At 35.3% G+C, this 14382-nt stretch overlaps 1 protein-coding gene across 1 annotated transcript; it reads right to left on the bottom strand.

Annotated features, from left to right (window-relative positions):
• Positions 1 to 4636: 4636 nt before the first annotated feature.
• Positions 4637 to 14172, bottom strand: LOC120625317. The gene is made up of 6 exons (XM_039892356.1): positions 14000 to 14172; positions 13499 to 13760; positions 9109 to 9268; positions 6714 to 6887; positions 5784 to 5950; positions 4637 to 4789 (listed from the first exon to the last, which is right to left on the bottom strand). The coding sequence occupies exons 2-6, from the start codon at positions 13667 to 13669 to the stop codon at positions 4637 to 4639; spliced, it is 825 nt and encodes a 274-aa protein (XP_039748290.1). The 5' UTR covers positions 13670 to 13760; positions 14000 to 14172.
• Between the last annotated feature and the right edge of the window lie 210 nt (positions 14173 to 14382).

Here is a 14382-nt window from a genome sequence, read left to right as displayed (position 1 = left end):
TTGTAGAAAATATTTATTTCTTGCTTTTTAGTTGTATTACAAAGTCGGTTTTTTTAATCAAAAATTTTTTTTTAGAGGCTTCGCTATGTCTGCGATTTGAACTGTGGATCGCGTATTTTATAAAAGGAAACTTTAAGTAAGTTTTAAAAATTATTGTATCTAACAAGCACCGATCTACCTAGTAGGAAGTCCTAGGGTCGATCTCCGAGGGTAAACGGTCTTAGTTTTAGCCTTTTCTTCCCTGTTCTTCTTCATCATATCAACCTATTACCGGACGACTACAAGGCACGGCAGGTTGATTACGTGTCTCGCAACGACACTTTTCCATACAATAAGTATACAAAAGTAAAACTTGACAGCTGTGATTGCGAGATTTACACCTGTCGCAAGCCTGTCTGATACTTATTCACCCTGCGGGACTTCTCCCACAATGCGGAGGGGTTAAGGCCGTGGTCCACCACGCCAGCCCAGTTCGGATGGTGGAGGTGGACTCCTCACACCTTTGGGAACGGAGAACGGGGAAGTATGGAGAACTCTCAGGCATGCAGGTTTCCTCACGATGTTTTCCTTTACGGTTGAAACAAGTGATACTTTAATTGCATAAACGCACATAACTTAGAATAGTTAGATGTGCATGCTGGCCCAACGAAAGTGAAGTCGAAGTCCTACCAGCTACCCAGCTGGTAGGACTTCGACTCTATCACCGCTTCAAAATTATTTAGTTGTTATTTTGGAGATTCTGGAGAATGTTGATTACCCATTCTACTTTAATGTAATAACTTTACAATATTCTACATTTAGCCGGAACGCAATCTGGCCCTAACGGTACCGAACTCAGAACTCCGCTTATGTACCCAGTTGTCGAGTAGAATCAACGTCAGAAGAATCGCTATCGACAGTATTACCCCAACCCAAATGCTAAACGAATGAGACGCCTCAAATTTAACTCTTGCCTGCTAATTTGATTCCACAACTTTGTAAAGTTAAGTTGTGAGTTAAGTTAGTCGGCACTAGCTAAATTGAGGGCGTGACATCCGTTTAGCATTTAGATCCAGTTATATACGCCGTTGGCACCATCTTACAAAGATTCTGCGATATCGTCACTGATGTGTACTTAGTTACATACATAAAAGCCTTCTTATCCTTACATTTCTGAGAAACACGTTCCCGTAAACTTGTATTTATACAAATGTGTACTATAATACAAAATAGGAATAAATTTTTCTTCCGAGCCTCAGAGAATCCATCGTTAACTGCCGACGATTAAACCTTAAACCTCACGTCACGAAAATAGAGCTAATTGAATTACAAACGGTGACATTTTCGTCGATGTAAGGACATTGATTGAATATGTTACTATTTGCAAGCTCACTGTTTAATCAGTCAGTACCTCAGATTAATAATAAGTTTAGTGACAGCATTATCAAGACCATGACCTGAGGAGGATCGTAATGTTATACTGAAATCCATGACGCCTATAAGATAATTGTTTTGAATTAATGTTGTCTTATACTTGGGCGCCCCTAAACTCCTAACTTCAATCAGGATTTTATAATGAACACCCTAGTTATGTTTGGGATGGGAATAAACTTAGAATAATATTCTAAACAGACTATTGCTAAAAGATGTTTTTTTAAAATTGCAGTTTTATATGACCAGCTTAAAGTCCCTAAAATAAGGTTTTTAATTCTAAAATTAGACCGTCACCAATATTGAAATGATACTGCTTCATGCGATAGCAGTAAGCTCCGCGCAAAATCAGTGGAATGAGAAATGTTAGTACTAAAGTCTAATTATTATAAACCGTTGTATAAACAACGTGAAAATAGTAGGAAGAAGCACCCTTCATTTGGAATCCCATAATCTCCTTTAAAGTGATTCGGTAAGTAAAGATAATAACGTTTCTGTAAAGTCTACTTCATTACAAAGGTTCTTAACATTTTAAAGGTACTCTTTGTTTGTCTTATCTCGCTAAATTTCGGTATATTTGTCCATTATAAAATTAATATTTGAATTGAACCTTTTTGGTATAATTGAATGTTAAAACTTTTTTTAATCATAAATTGCTCCTAGTTAGTTATTGGATTTAAGTAAAAAGAGCACTGAAAGTTACTGGAACTCCTTGCACTGTCCACCTTTTGCACGAAAATCTAGAACACCGAGAGACTAGATTTTGTTAATTAATGCAATGTTAGAGGCAGCATGGAAATGAAATTGGAGAGTAGTTGGATTGAAAATTTACCAAATTATTATTTCCAAAGACAACATTTATGCCTCGTGGTCCCTGCAGTGGTCCCCGAAACCCGGGTATTTTTTTTTACCCTTAGCGAGAAATGCAATGCTGCCTAATTAAAAATGTATCACGTCGTAATACATGTAATATAAACCTAGTCTTAATAATTTACATTATCGTTATTTCATTTATATCTATTCGTATATTAAAACTGTAACTGGAAGATACGAGTATATTAGCGTTATCATCTAGAAAGCTGAAAATTTTCTACATGGTAATTTATGAGTTACTGAGTATTTATTTAGTCATAAACAGTAAACTGAGGTATACTTACTACGAGTTTGACTTGATTAAAGACCTCAACAAGCAAGAAAAATAAATTAAACTTTAAATTGATTCATTTTGTAAGTGTTAACATTGATATAATTGACCTTGGTTGAGTGAATATTTTACCTTGGTTGAAAAAGCATGTTTAAATAAATATTTTTTTACCCTAAATATAATTACCCGTGGAAGTAATTCCCTTCCGACCTCTACTACTTTGAGTGATGGCATTTTAAGTAGATTTTTTTATATTTCTTTCTTTTCAATTGTATCTTTACATTTTGGTATTTATGCATAATATCTATCAACACTCTTGGCACTATTCCGTTCTCTTGCTATAAGTCCTATCAACAAAGGTTGCCTGTAAGAGATTGCTTGCAACAATAAGGCCACCTTTGCATGGCTACATTGTGTACTGTATACTTCTTACTGTTTCTTTTCCTGTATGTTATACGTGCAAAAAAGTGTTTCTTCTTGTTCTTCTAATTTATGGTATAGAATTTCTTTGAACCTGGGTAATAAATGACAAACCCTAAACAAATATTTATGTTTTACTAGATGACCAGGTAAACTTCGTATCTGAAAAGTCCCATGCAGAATTACCAATATATTTAATTTTAATTTTCAGCTGTTTAAATTTATTATTCAAACTAATTTACTAAATTTGACAGCCGGTTGCAGTGGGCAGCGACTCGGCTTTCTGAGTCCAAGGCCGTGGGTTCGATTCCCAGTTGGAAAATTTGTGTGATGAATATGAATATTTTTTTTTTGGTACAATGGACAATTTGCCTATAAGTACATATCCATAGCTATGACAATTTCATTTAACGAACCATCAACAACTTCACACAATGTTCTTTGTTTGTTACTGATTACAAAGTTCACAGATAAGGCTGATAAGAAGCATCAACTGAATACAGGTTGAGACTTGATAGAAACTGTTCCCACAGCTTTTTGTCCCGAAATCTTTTTAATTAGGTCCCTTAGATTCCCCTAAAGAAAAATAACTTATTTAATCTAACTTTTAACAAATATCGCGATAGTATCTCGATCGCGTTAAAATTGGCAGGCAAGGACATTTTCGATGACGTAGATGTTTTAATGTCCATCCGTCCCATCTTATCTCTAAAAAGTTAGCTCATTATATTTTCTTGTTTAAGTTTTGTGTTTGCATCTTAAGAATCTAATTATTTCATTTTCTCTACTATTACAATGTTATTGTAATGGGATTTTCGTTGATTTGTTTGCTAGAATATTATAACATTTCATGCATAGTAAATATAGGTACCACCACTTGTAGCGTTTATGACGCGTCGATGCTATTTGGGAAGAACTGGACGTATGTCCAATTTTTATTAGCATCGTAAAATTCTTCAAATGTGCACTCCACTCGTAAAGTTTTGAAATTGACAAGAAGTATGGCCGCCGAAATGATGTGGAAATTATAAACTATGACATTAAAAATATAAAAAACTGACTTGAATATGTCATTAATGCAAACTAAAGGCTTATATTGTTTTTGATTGCCGTCAGTTGGGAAGTTGTGTACTCTATCTTTAAAGATTAATATTAATTCCGTAAGCCCTTTACTTAAATAATCATGCAGTCTACGATGGTAATGTTTTACAGTTACACCCCATGCCACAAATTAGTATCGACGCAGCAACATACCGAAACGCTAACTCGCTGGTATGGTAGCGTGATAAATAGCCACCGTCGAAGCCTACAATCCGATAAAACCCGACCCGGATCGAACCCGGCACCTTCTACTAACAAGACAACAGCGCTAACTTCTGCGAGGTCAACAAAGCTTTAACCCCACAGATACTTGTAGATTATCTATGAAACAAACATGAAAATAGAAATGTAGCCCGAATTCGGTCGCTAGTTACGTTCAGAGCTCTACCTGTGTTGCGTTGCGTTGCGTCGTCGCATCTTTTAGCGTAACTTTTAAATGGCATGCCACGTGTGACGTAAATGCATTGATGCGCTACGACCATTTAACGCAACGCACTAATGAGGCATCGCCCTTAGTTGGCAATAAAACCAATTTCTGACTATTTCATTTATTTACCAAAACTATTGATTTTCCTCGTCATCGTCTATCGGTGGCTGTATATTGAAGCGGGACGACGCTTGGGTTTGTATCTCTTGTGGCTCCTCCACGGACGGGATCCTGTACGCCATCAGCGCAGCGCCGTAGTTACCGAGACCCGTGTCCCAGAACACTATCTGAAATGGTTTTTGTTAAAGTGAATAAATAAATAAATAAATATACTACGACAATACACACATCGCTATCTAGCCCCAAAGTAAGCGTAGCTAGTGTTATCGGTACTAAGATAGCTGATGAATATTTTTATGAATATAATACACATAAATACTTATAATATACAGATAAACACCCAGACACTGAAAAACGTGCATGTTTATCACACAAACATGTTTTCCGTAGTGGGTATCGAACCCACGGCCTTGGACGCAGAAAGCAGGGTCACTGCCGGCTGCGCCAACCGGCTGTCAAATATAATTGCTTTCCAGATGGTGACAGCAGATTAGAATATAGCCGTCACCACCCCTCCTCTTCGCGCTTGAATCATACTAGGAGACTCAGGCAACATAATGGAGAATGGGCAGCAGTGTCCTCTATCCTACTACTTCAATGTACTGCGATCACCAACCCTTCTGCCTAGCGTGGTGGCTATAGGCAAAACCCTCCCTTTGAAAGAGGCTTTTAGTCCAGACTGTTATAGGCTATTGATGATGAATACAATTATAGGAATAAGAACCGCCATGAGACCTAGAGTAAGGCACCAAACAAAAGGATGGAATGCAAACAAGGATATGCATGAAAAGTAATTAAATTGTAAGATGACGACGGATCAAAGCAAGTGAAATACTTATTCTTCCACTTTCTTTAATCTTTTACACAATTTTTCACAATTTAGCATTACTAAATTGTGATAAAAATGTGTTATATGAAATTTCAGTTTGTTTATTCAATGTCCTCTCACTTTTAATCATGCACCGACCCATTCACATTGTGATATTAAACTCTTATAATGAAAATCAGAAGCGTCTGAATAACAAGATAAATAAATTAGCTATAACAATATAGTTAATCTACACCGTGCTTCAACGTTAGTTTTGCTTCTCCAGTGGTTAGTACAACAGAGAATTTTCACTTGGTCAGATAAGATTAGATAGCGTGTACATTACAACTTACTTCATTATCAATTAGGTATCTCACGTAGAATAACTCATTGAACTTCTCAAAGCCAAGCTCATCGGCCATTTGATGCCCACGAGCCGTTGTAAAGATACCGGATATAGCTGGCACGTTTGCGTTCTCACTTAGCGCTATCGCTGCCTTGAGCATTTCTTTGCCTAAACCTAAAAGAGTAAAGTGACATTCAAACTTTCACTAAAATAGTGTTAGATATCATAGTTAATCATATAGATTAACATTATTTGTATCTACAAGGCAAATTATTGTATTCTTATTATCTATTATGTATGCTTAACAATACTATATGTCTGTGTTTTGTAGGTAGGAATGGGATAGACGTGGAATTGAATTTTGATCTTAGTACACAATTCATAACAGACCTACCCTCGAAGTGGTAATAGTGTTATCAAAAACTTTACAGTCGTTTAATTTTTTGTTTACAGAATATATCTTTTACTAAGAACAACATATTGTGACCTAAAAGAACGTTGGAACGTTAACGTTAGCCACATGTAGTTAACATAAGGTTTTTATTAGCGACATAATTACATTATCATCCATATCGGCACTATCATTATTATAAATCAATATGATTATTAAACTAAAAATTTAGCTAGTTTCTCGACCTATCCTATAATTTCCCATTTAGTCGTAATAGGGGTCATTGGGTCAGTGCCTCCGTTAGATAATGATTTTATCAAATAGATGTTTATGATAATGATCGGGCTCAAAGTGCTCTTCGAGATACAAAATGATGGTAAACTCTTAATTAGATCCTCACGCCATCACACAGTCCGTTACCGTTAACTAAGACCAACATTGATAACCAATCAACTTATTTGCTATACCATTTAAAAATGACACTCAAGAATAAAACCCCAATTGAAGCAATAATTTGATTGATATTTATCACAGTAGAATTCTTACCCCGATGCCTGTACCTAGTCTTCAATGCCAGCAGATAGATTTTGAAATAACGTCTCACGCCCAGTTTATCGAATAGGTCAACAGGTTTCTCGATCGCTCTATTAAAAGTCACCACTTTTGTGTATTGCGGGTTGTAAGTGATCTTTACTCGACTGAACGTCCTGGAGAAAGCACCTGAAATAATTATTGCCTCAGAATTTATGTTAGTCGTTCGCGTTAACTTTCATATTCACAAATGGAATGCCGGTGTCCCGTTTGACTCTCTTTTCTCATACAAACTTTCATCTCTTATTCTGGACTGAATGACAGTTTTTTTAAAACGCTTACTGATACGTTTCAAATTAATTATTATTAAAATTTGTGTTAAGAATAACAATCTAAACACAAATTTTAAAGTCTTATTTTTTCAAATTGCTAAATTCGAACATTCTTCACCACTTTAGAGTTTTATTTTAGAAGAGTTTAATTTTAAAAATCCATTCGTAGTATTAATTTTACCTCCTAACATTCAACGCTTTAGTACCTTATACTCATACAATCTTCCTACCTCTCTTTTATACTCTTAGGGGTGGATTTTTTTAATTGAAAATACTAAAACCATTGTTTATATATATACAGAATAGAGGGGACAGTTGAATGCAATAATCAATACTACTACGGCAGTGTTTATTATTGATTATTGTAGTAGTATTGATTATACATCGCAATCTAGTCTCAAAGTAAGCGTAGCTTGTAATATGGGTACTAAGATTGGTAAATTTTTTTTGAATAGTTCACATAAATATATAATATAATGTACATACAACTTAGACACTGAAAAACATTCATATTCATCACACAAACATTTTTCCAGTAGTGGGAGTCGAACCCACTTTGCACTCAGAAAGCAGGGTCGCTGCCCACTGCGCTAATCAGCCATCAATCAATTCTTAGTTGATCTTTATTTAAGCACCAAAAAGATTCACGGCGAAATAAGCCAATTTCTTTAGGAATAGGACTGTGCAAATTCACGCCTACAAAATACTTTAACCGAAACAATACCGTGATGTAAGGGCCCACCTTTCACATGTTCGCCTATTCGCGATACCAACAACTTTCCTTAATACCGACTTACCCCGATAGACTACTTGGAATCCAATTTGCGTTCAAATAACTCAACGCAAGTTACAAGAGCTAGCAATTTCACTTAAATTTCATATAACTGATGATTCCGCATTTGTACCGCAATTTAATTTTAATGAATAATTTTAATCATAGATAGATTCAAACGAATTGTTTTTCACAATTCGATCAAAAACAAACGAGAGATCGACAAAAGGAAAATAGACTAGTAAGACTGGTTCTTTATTTCGAAATCGAAATTATTTGAATTTGACAATTATTCAAACCAGAGACTGGTATTAGTATCCAAAATACTCAAATAGCTTCAAACTTGCACCGTACCGAAAATCCTAAAGCTGAATTCGGAATTCTTTTACGAATGCAGTAAAAATTTAGGCTCAAAGCAGTCAAGCAATCCGCCCTTAATGTTACGGGCACCGATACAGGGAAAACTGGGTTTATGCGAATCGATACGATTGATACGCAAATAGATTCTCAATTCCCAATAGTTCCACCAAAATTCTGAGACAATGTTAAGTAATCGGCCGCCCCAATGGGCCGCCTCAGAAATCATCTTGTCAGGAATGATATTTGATTTATGTTCCCTTTCCAGATATCTTAATTAATGACTTGTTGATAGAATAACAAGAATAAAAAATACGCAAAAAATTTGCAAAAACAAGATGAGCTCTTCATAGATGAAGATTATAAATCTTCTTCTATGAAGAGCTAACGTGTACGCTTTTATAAACAGAAATTATTATCCACAAAATTAGTTATGTTCGAATTAAGACCACCAATATTATAAATATGAAATATGTCTGTTTATTGTTTGCTACCTACGTTTGGATCACCCACAAATATTTTTAAAATCAGATATAATTTGGATTCTGGAGACTGAGATAGAATATTTTATATAGAAAAAGCACGCGGAATTTAAAGAAACAACGTTACACGGATTGGCAGCTAAAACGATCTAGAAAGAATTTTGCATAGATAGCTTGATTTTGGAGAAAAAACGGAAAAACAAGTCCGAGCGGGATGTTTAAATAAACCTGAACAAACGTGGACGTTTGTGCGGTCAACAACTAGTTTTACTATAAATGTTAAAGAGAGATTGTAGAATTCTGAAAAAGCTATTGCATTTATAACATTAGTTATGTTATGTCATGTTATAAATACAAAAGCAGCGCCTGTAGGGAAGTTCAGATTAAAATACAACTCGGGTAAAGTTGCAAGGAGACCTAGTGTTGAATTGTATTATCTTATATTGATAAATATTACACGTACTAACTTTTCTCCTGTATCCTCATAATTAGTACACCAACCAGTTTATCTGTGCCTTCCTTAACAGCTGCTATTGACATTTTGTCCTTCATCCATATCCTGACATTATGAATAAATTCGTCAACGCCTTCTTTATCTTCGGATATCTTGACTGAACGGTAGGTGATCTGTAAAGGCGCAAATTTAGTATTCGAAGAGCTTTTTGTGGCAGAGCTCTTCTAGGGAAGTACCTACTGCCGCCATGACTATTTGGGCCGCCTAGCAGCGTTGCTGTGTTTCGGTCTAAATGGCGTGGTTGCCGTTACAGAATCCTGAGGCTTTGGAGGACATCAGGGTCCCACTTGTTAGGACATGTTCGACTCGGTCTATCAATTATTACTATAAAAAACCCTCTGTTGGCGATGGTTTTCCATTTACCATCAAGTGGTCATCTGCTTGTTCAGTCAACTAGAAATATAAAAAATAAATTTGACGCAAATGCGAGGCACTAGCTACGCATGGATTTAATCATCAATAAATTACATCGTAACCCAATCGTTTCCATAAAAAAAACGATCACTAAGGAAATCAAAAAATTTAGAATGAGAAACGAATAACTTCAAACACTCTACTTGAAAATGCTATGAAAACTCCTAAAAACCTTGGAAAACTAAATTATGTCAAGGAAAAGCGGCGCACGACCATAATTTTCCTACAACATAACACAATTAACCAGTTGAACAAACTACTTAAAATTCTTAATAGGTGTCCTGAGATCACAACTTTTCTCTTATATAGGGGCTTACATAAACTTAATGTAAGCATACACGAGAATAATGAACACCTTAATGTTGTCACGGCCGCTGCCTAAGTAGATTGTAAAAGCGAAGTAAAATATGCCACAAGTGACTACAAAGTTAGGGAAAATATGTAAATAAAATGTAAAGGTGCGAACGGGATTCCATTACAAAGCCTCTTTTGTTAAAATATAAAATAAACAAGGACACGTTACACTTTGGAGTTCACTAAACCCAAGTATTTTTTTATAAATCAATAAACCTTGCAGCAAAGTTTATACGGCTATCCGAAGGTCAAATTATTCCTTTTTTATTTAAGTTACTTTCCTATCTGTTTCAATTCACTGCAAATTGGCGCAGCGACCCTGTATTCTAAGCCCAAGGGCTCGATTTCCACAACTAGAAAATGTTTGTGAGTCATGAACATGAGTGTTTTTCAGTGTCTGGGTGTTATTCTGTATACTAGAGGTTTTGACGGCCGATTGGCGCAGTTTGCACTGACCCTGCTTCCTGAGTCCAAGGTCGTGGGTTCGATTCCCACAACTGGAAAATGTTTGTGTGATGAGCATGAATGTTTTTTAGTGTCTGGGTGTTTATATGTATATTCTAAGTATTTATGTATATTATTCATAAAATTATTCATCAGTCATCTTCGTACCCATAACACAAGCTACGTTTACTTTGCAGCTACATGGCGATGTGTGTATTGTCATAGTATATTTATTTATTTAATTAGTTAAAAATATAGTTTTAAAATTAATTATTCCTAACTTTACGCCTTTATTCATATAAAGATTTTTGGTAATACTTTTGTTGTACAATGAAGATATTATATGCCCCGATATGCCCCATCTCCTTTTACATACTGCATTCAAACTCCTAGTTTATTAACAGTAGGACGACTTTTGGTAACATAACATGTGATCAGCTTACTCGTACACAGTTAATACAATGGTAATCTCATTTACGGGCAGAGGCCAGATAAGCTCCTCTCTATAGTTATCGTAGCATATCGTTGAAATTGCTTAGTTGTTATGCCGGACGAGTAGAAACTTATTTCAGTGGAAGGTTCCATTTTAAATTATATTCTTAAAAGATGATATTTCAATGTAATTAAAACACTTTCAAATTTTTGACTAAAAAAATATAAGTGGAAAACTTAAAATATCATGAAACGCTTTCACAAATTTCAAGTATTTAATTAAGGAAATGCCAGAAAAAAGATGGATCGTTCGTTTAAAATCTCAATTTATTTAATTAAGATAACTTGAATTGAATGAAACAGTCCACTGAAAGATTTAATAGGGTTGTGTATAAACAGTTTTAAAAGTATTTCGCTTTCTTTTAATTTTCCTCTCCTAGGGCAAAAAATATACGCAATTAGGCTGTCTTTTTTACCATTGACGCATGCTGTGCCAGCATGGTTACGTGTATCGTATAACACAGTAAAAGTTCCTCCGACTCTCCTCACTTTACTCATGATTAAAACTACTTACATTTGCATCAGTTATGTTATCAACCCCACACAGTTGATTTCTTTTTTGAGTAAATTAAACCTTTTTTTTAAATAAATCAATTTTATTAAAAAGCGCACTTAAATCTTGAATTGTTTGACCTGATCGGTCCGAATATTACGGACTCTTCAGATATTATGTTTAAGGTTTCCCGTGGGCTTTGATGGGCCGACTAAAAGCCTGGTTGAATATTTAAATATATGAACAAAACAAGCATGAATGTTAATGCTTTTGATAGTGTAGAGACAATTTTTCACTTTCCCACCCTAACCCAAGTGGCGTGCACTTTATACATGCACAAAAGCGCTGCCTCCCCTAACATTTTTATATAACTGGCAACGGAGGAGGATTTTGCCATTTTATTTCATTTTAGTTCTTTATGCTTACTCAGGTCTAAATTCCTGTGCATGCCACCGACTAACCCAGTAATCATATACTCGTCTTGCTTATAAGAGAAGAGGCCTGTGCAGAGGCGATAGGCTGGTCTTGCACGCCACTGGTCAGCTCGTGCTGACCAGTGGCGTGCACAAGAATTTGGACCGGGGTAAACATAAAGAAGTAAAATGCCATAAAATGGCAAAATCCTCCACCGTTGCCAGTTAAATGAAAATGTTAGGGTATGCAGTGCTTTTTGCATGTATGAAGAACACGCCACTGGTGCTGACGATGACCATACCGTGCAATTTACGCTGAAGCAAAAAAATTGCTAGATAATCCATAACTGTCCTAATTTTAAACCGAGACCAATCATCTAAAAGCGATCGTCAACGTTATGAAATTAATCACTTTATAAAACGAATTATATCCCAATTTATAATATTACGTTTGGAACACTCGGGAAATCTTCGCAATTTTTAATAAAGTCAATGCGAATATAGCTTTTCAATCCCCTAAATCTTTTTCCGGTCGGTTAATTAAATTAATTTGAGGAATTCGCGCCCCGAAAAATGCGTTTCCGATTTGAGGTTTCCATTGTCAATTTATTCTTTGTTAATCTGAGAATTAGGGCTTCCTTTATCACACAGATCACAGGCTTTCGGACTTTTTTATTAACTGACTTGATATATGCAATAAGCCGACTAGAAATGCCACTTTTCAGTCCGAATTTGTTCACTTAAAAAACTTTTAGACTAAGTGCAGAATGATCAATTTTTTCTTTTATTACCCATGGCGTAACTATTAGCTTAACCCCTAAAGTTTTGAAGTAGTTCGTGCTAGCTTGTGCTAGATTCGCTACGCGGTTAGTCGAATATTTCCGACGTCGTTAATTGCATTATCTAGTTCATACGAAATGTAAGCAATTTTCACTATTTTAATATTAACCTAAATAACTATGACCTTTGTACCTATCACTATTAAAAGTCTATTAGGATAGATAGATCGGTGGCGCTGAAGGGAAAGTGGCATGCTTTAAGAGAATTGACATTCCTGGCCGATCGGAGGCTATGTGCTGACAATTCTGCCATGATCTGATAGCAAATCATTTTTATTAGCGTTTTGATTGAAACACACTGTGTCCTTTGAGGTCAGAAATAAATTAATAAATCAAAAAAAAATAAACTACGACAACACGAACAACGCCATCTAGCCCCAAAGTAAGCATAGCTTGTGTTATGGGTACTAAGGTAACTGATGAATACATTTTTTGAGTAATGTACATAAATACTTATAATATAGAGATAAACACCCAGCCACTGAAAAACATTCAGGTTCATTCAAGACTGGCGCAGTGGACAGCGACCCTGCTTTCTGAGACCAAGGCCTTAGGTTCGAATCTCACAACTGGAAAAATGTTTGCGTGATGAAATTGATGATCATCAGCTATCTTAGTATCCAAAACACAAGTTACGCTTACTTTGGGGTTAGATTGGCGATGTGTGTATATACTATGGCAATATTTATTTATTATTGCTAACAACACAATACTTATCAAATGTAAGGTACCTACAATTTATTGTACTTAAACGTAAAAAATAGATGACTAAAATTGAAATCAACAAATATTACAACAAGGTACAAAAGGTAAATTAATATCTAAAAAATCTTATATAGAAGAACATATAATTAAATACAAAAAAAAATATATAAATCATTCTTCCTACGTCACCTCTTCAGGTAAATAATGTGTCTTCAGCAAACGTACGGCGTCCTCATATCTCCTGTCTTGTAAATCCTCAAATCTTATACCACAAGGTACTCGGCCCCATATTGAAGGTGCTTTTATCCTCTCTTCTAACTGTTTCATCTTTTCCACCTCTTGTTCTGCGCTTTTAGCCATTTGGTTTAATTGTAGTGCCTATCACTGACAACTAATACTTTAATACTATAGTATGATATGTATATGTTGAAAGAACTCGTTTCTTCATGCTCTGAAAGACAACGACAGCAAATTTAGTATTGAAATCTGCGAGTACATCATTCTTACTAAGAGATTTTCGCCCAGCAAAATCGACAGCATTCACAACGAATTTCAATTCCGTATCCAAAGTTGAGGCGTCTCCAATATTATTATAGTTTCCTCAAACCCGATATTCAATTTATAATTCAATCTTACGCTACTCCGATTTAATCTAGAATTATCTAGGAATCCAAGAGTCTCTAAAGTTACCTTTGATCCAAACTGTTACCCTTTATCCCCTGTTATCTTCGTAAACTATAACCCTTTGTGAGTCGAACTAATTAAACTTAGCACAGCAATAATTTGGAACGTTAATCAAAGTTTAACTACGGCATAATTGAAAGGTACAATTCCGGTAATGTTTAAAACTATATTGTTTATGTTTTGTTGTAAATTGTAAAGTATAAAATGACAACAAGACGACAACGTCAAAATTAGATCTCTGAAACCTATTCCTTTTATTACAAAAAAGTATTTATGAAATCATCTCCATTATAGTCTACAGTCTATGTTTTTATTTGTAAGCTCACTGGTACAGAACCCTAAAGATGTCGCATCTTTAGGGTTCTGTACCAGAAAGGTGCGAACGGGAT

Source organism: Pararge aegeria, chromosome 1 (genome assembly GCF_905163445.1).
Source record: "Pararge aegeria chromosome 1, ilParAegt1.1, whole genome shotgun sequence".
Classification (NCBI taxonomy): domain Eukaryota; kingdom Metazoa; phylum Arthropoda; class Insecta; order Lepidoptera; family Nymphalidae; genus Pararge; species Pararge aegeria.
Note: the sequence above shows the minus strand (reverse complement) of the source record. Positions and strands in the feature narration are given on the sequence as shown.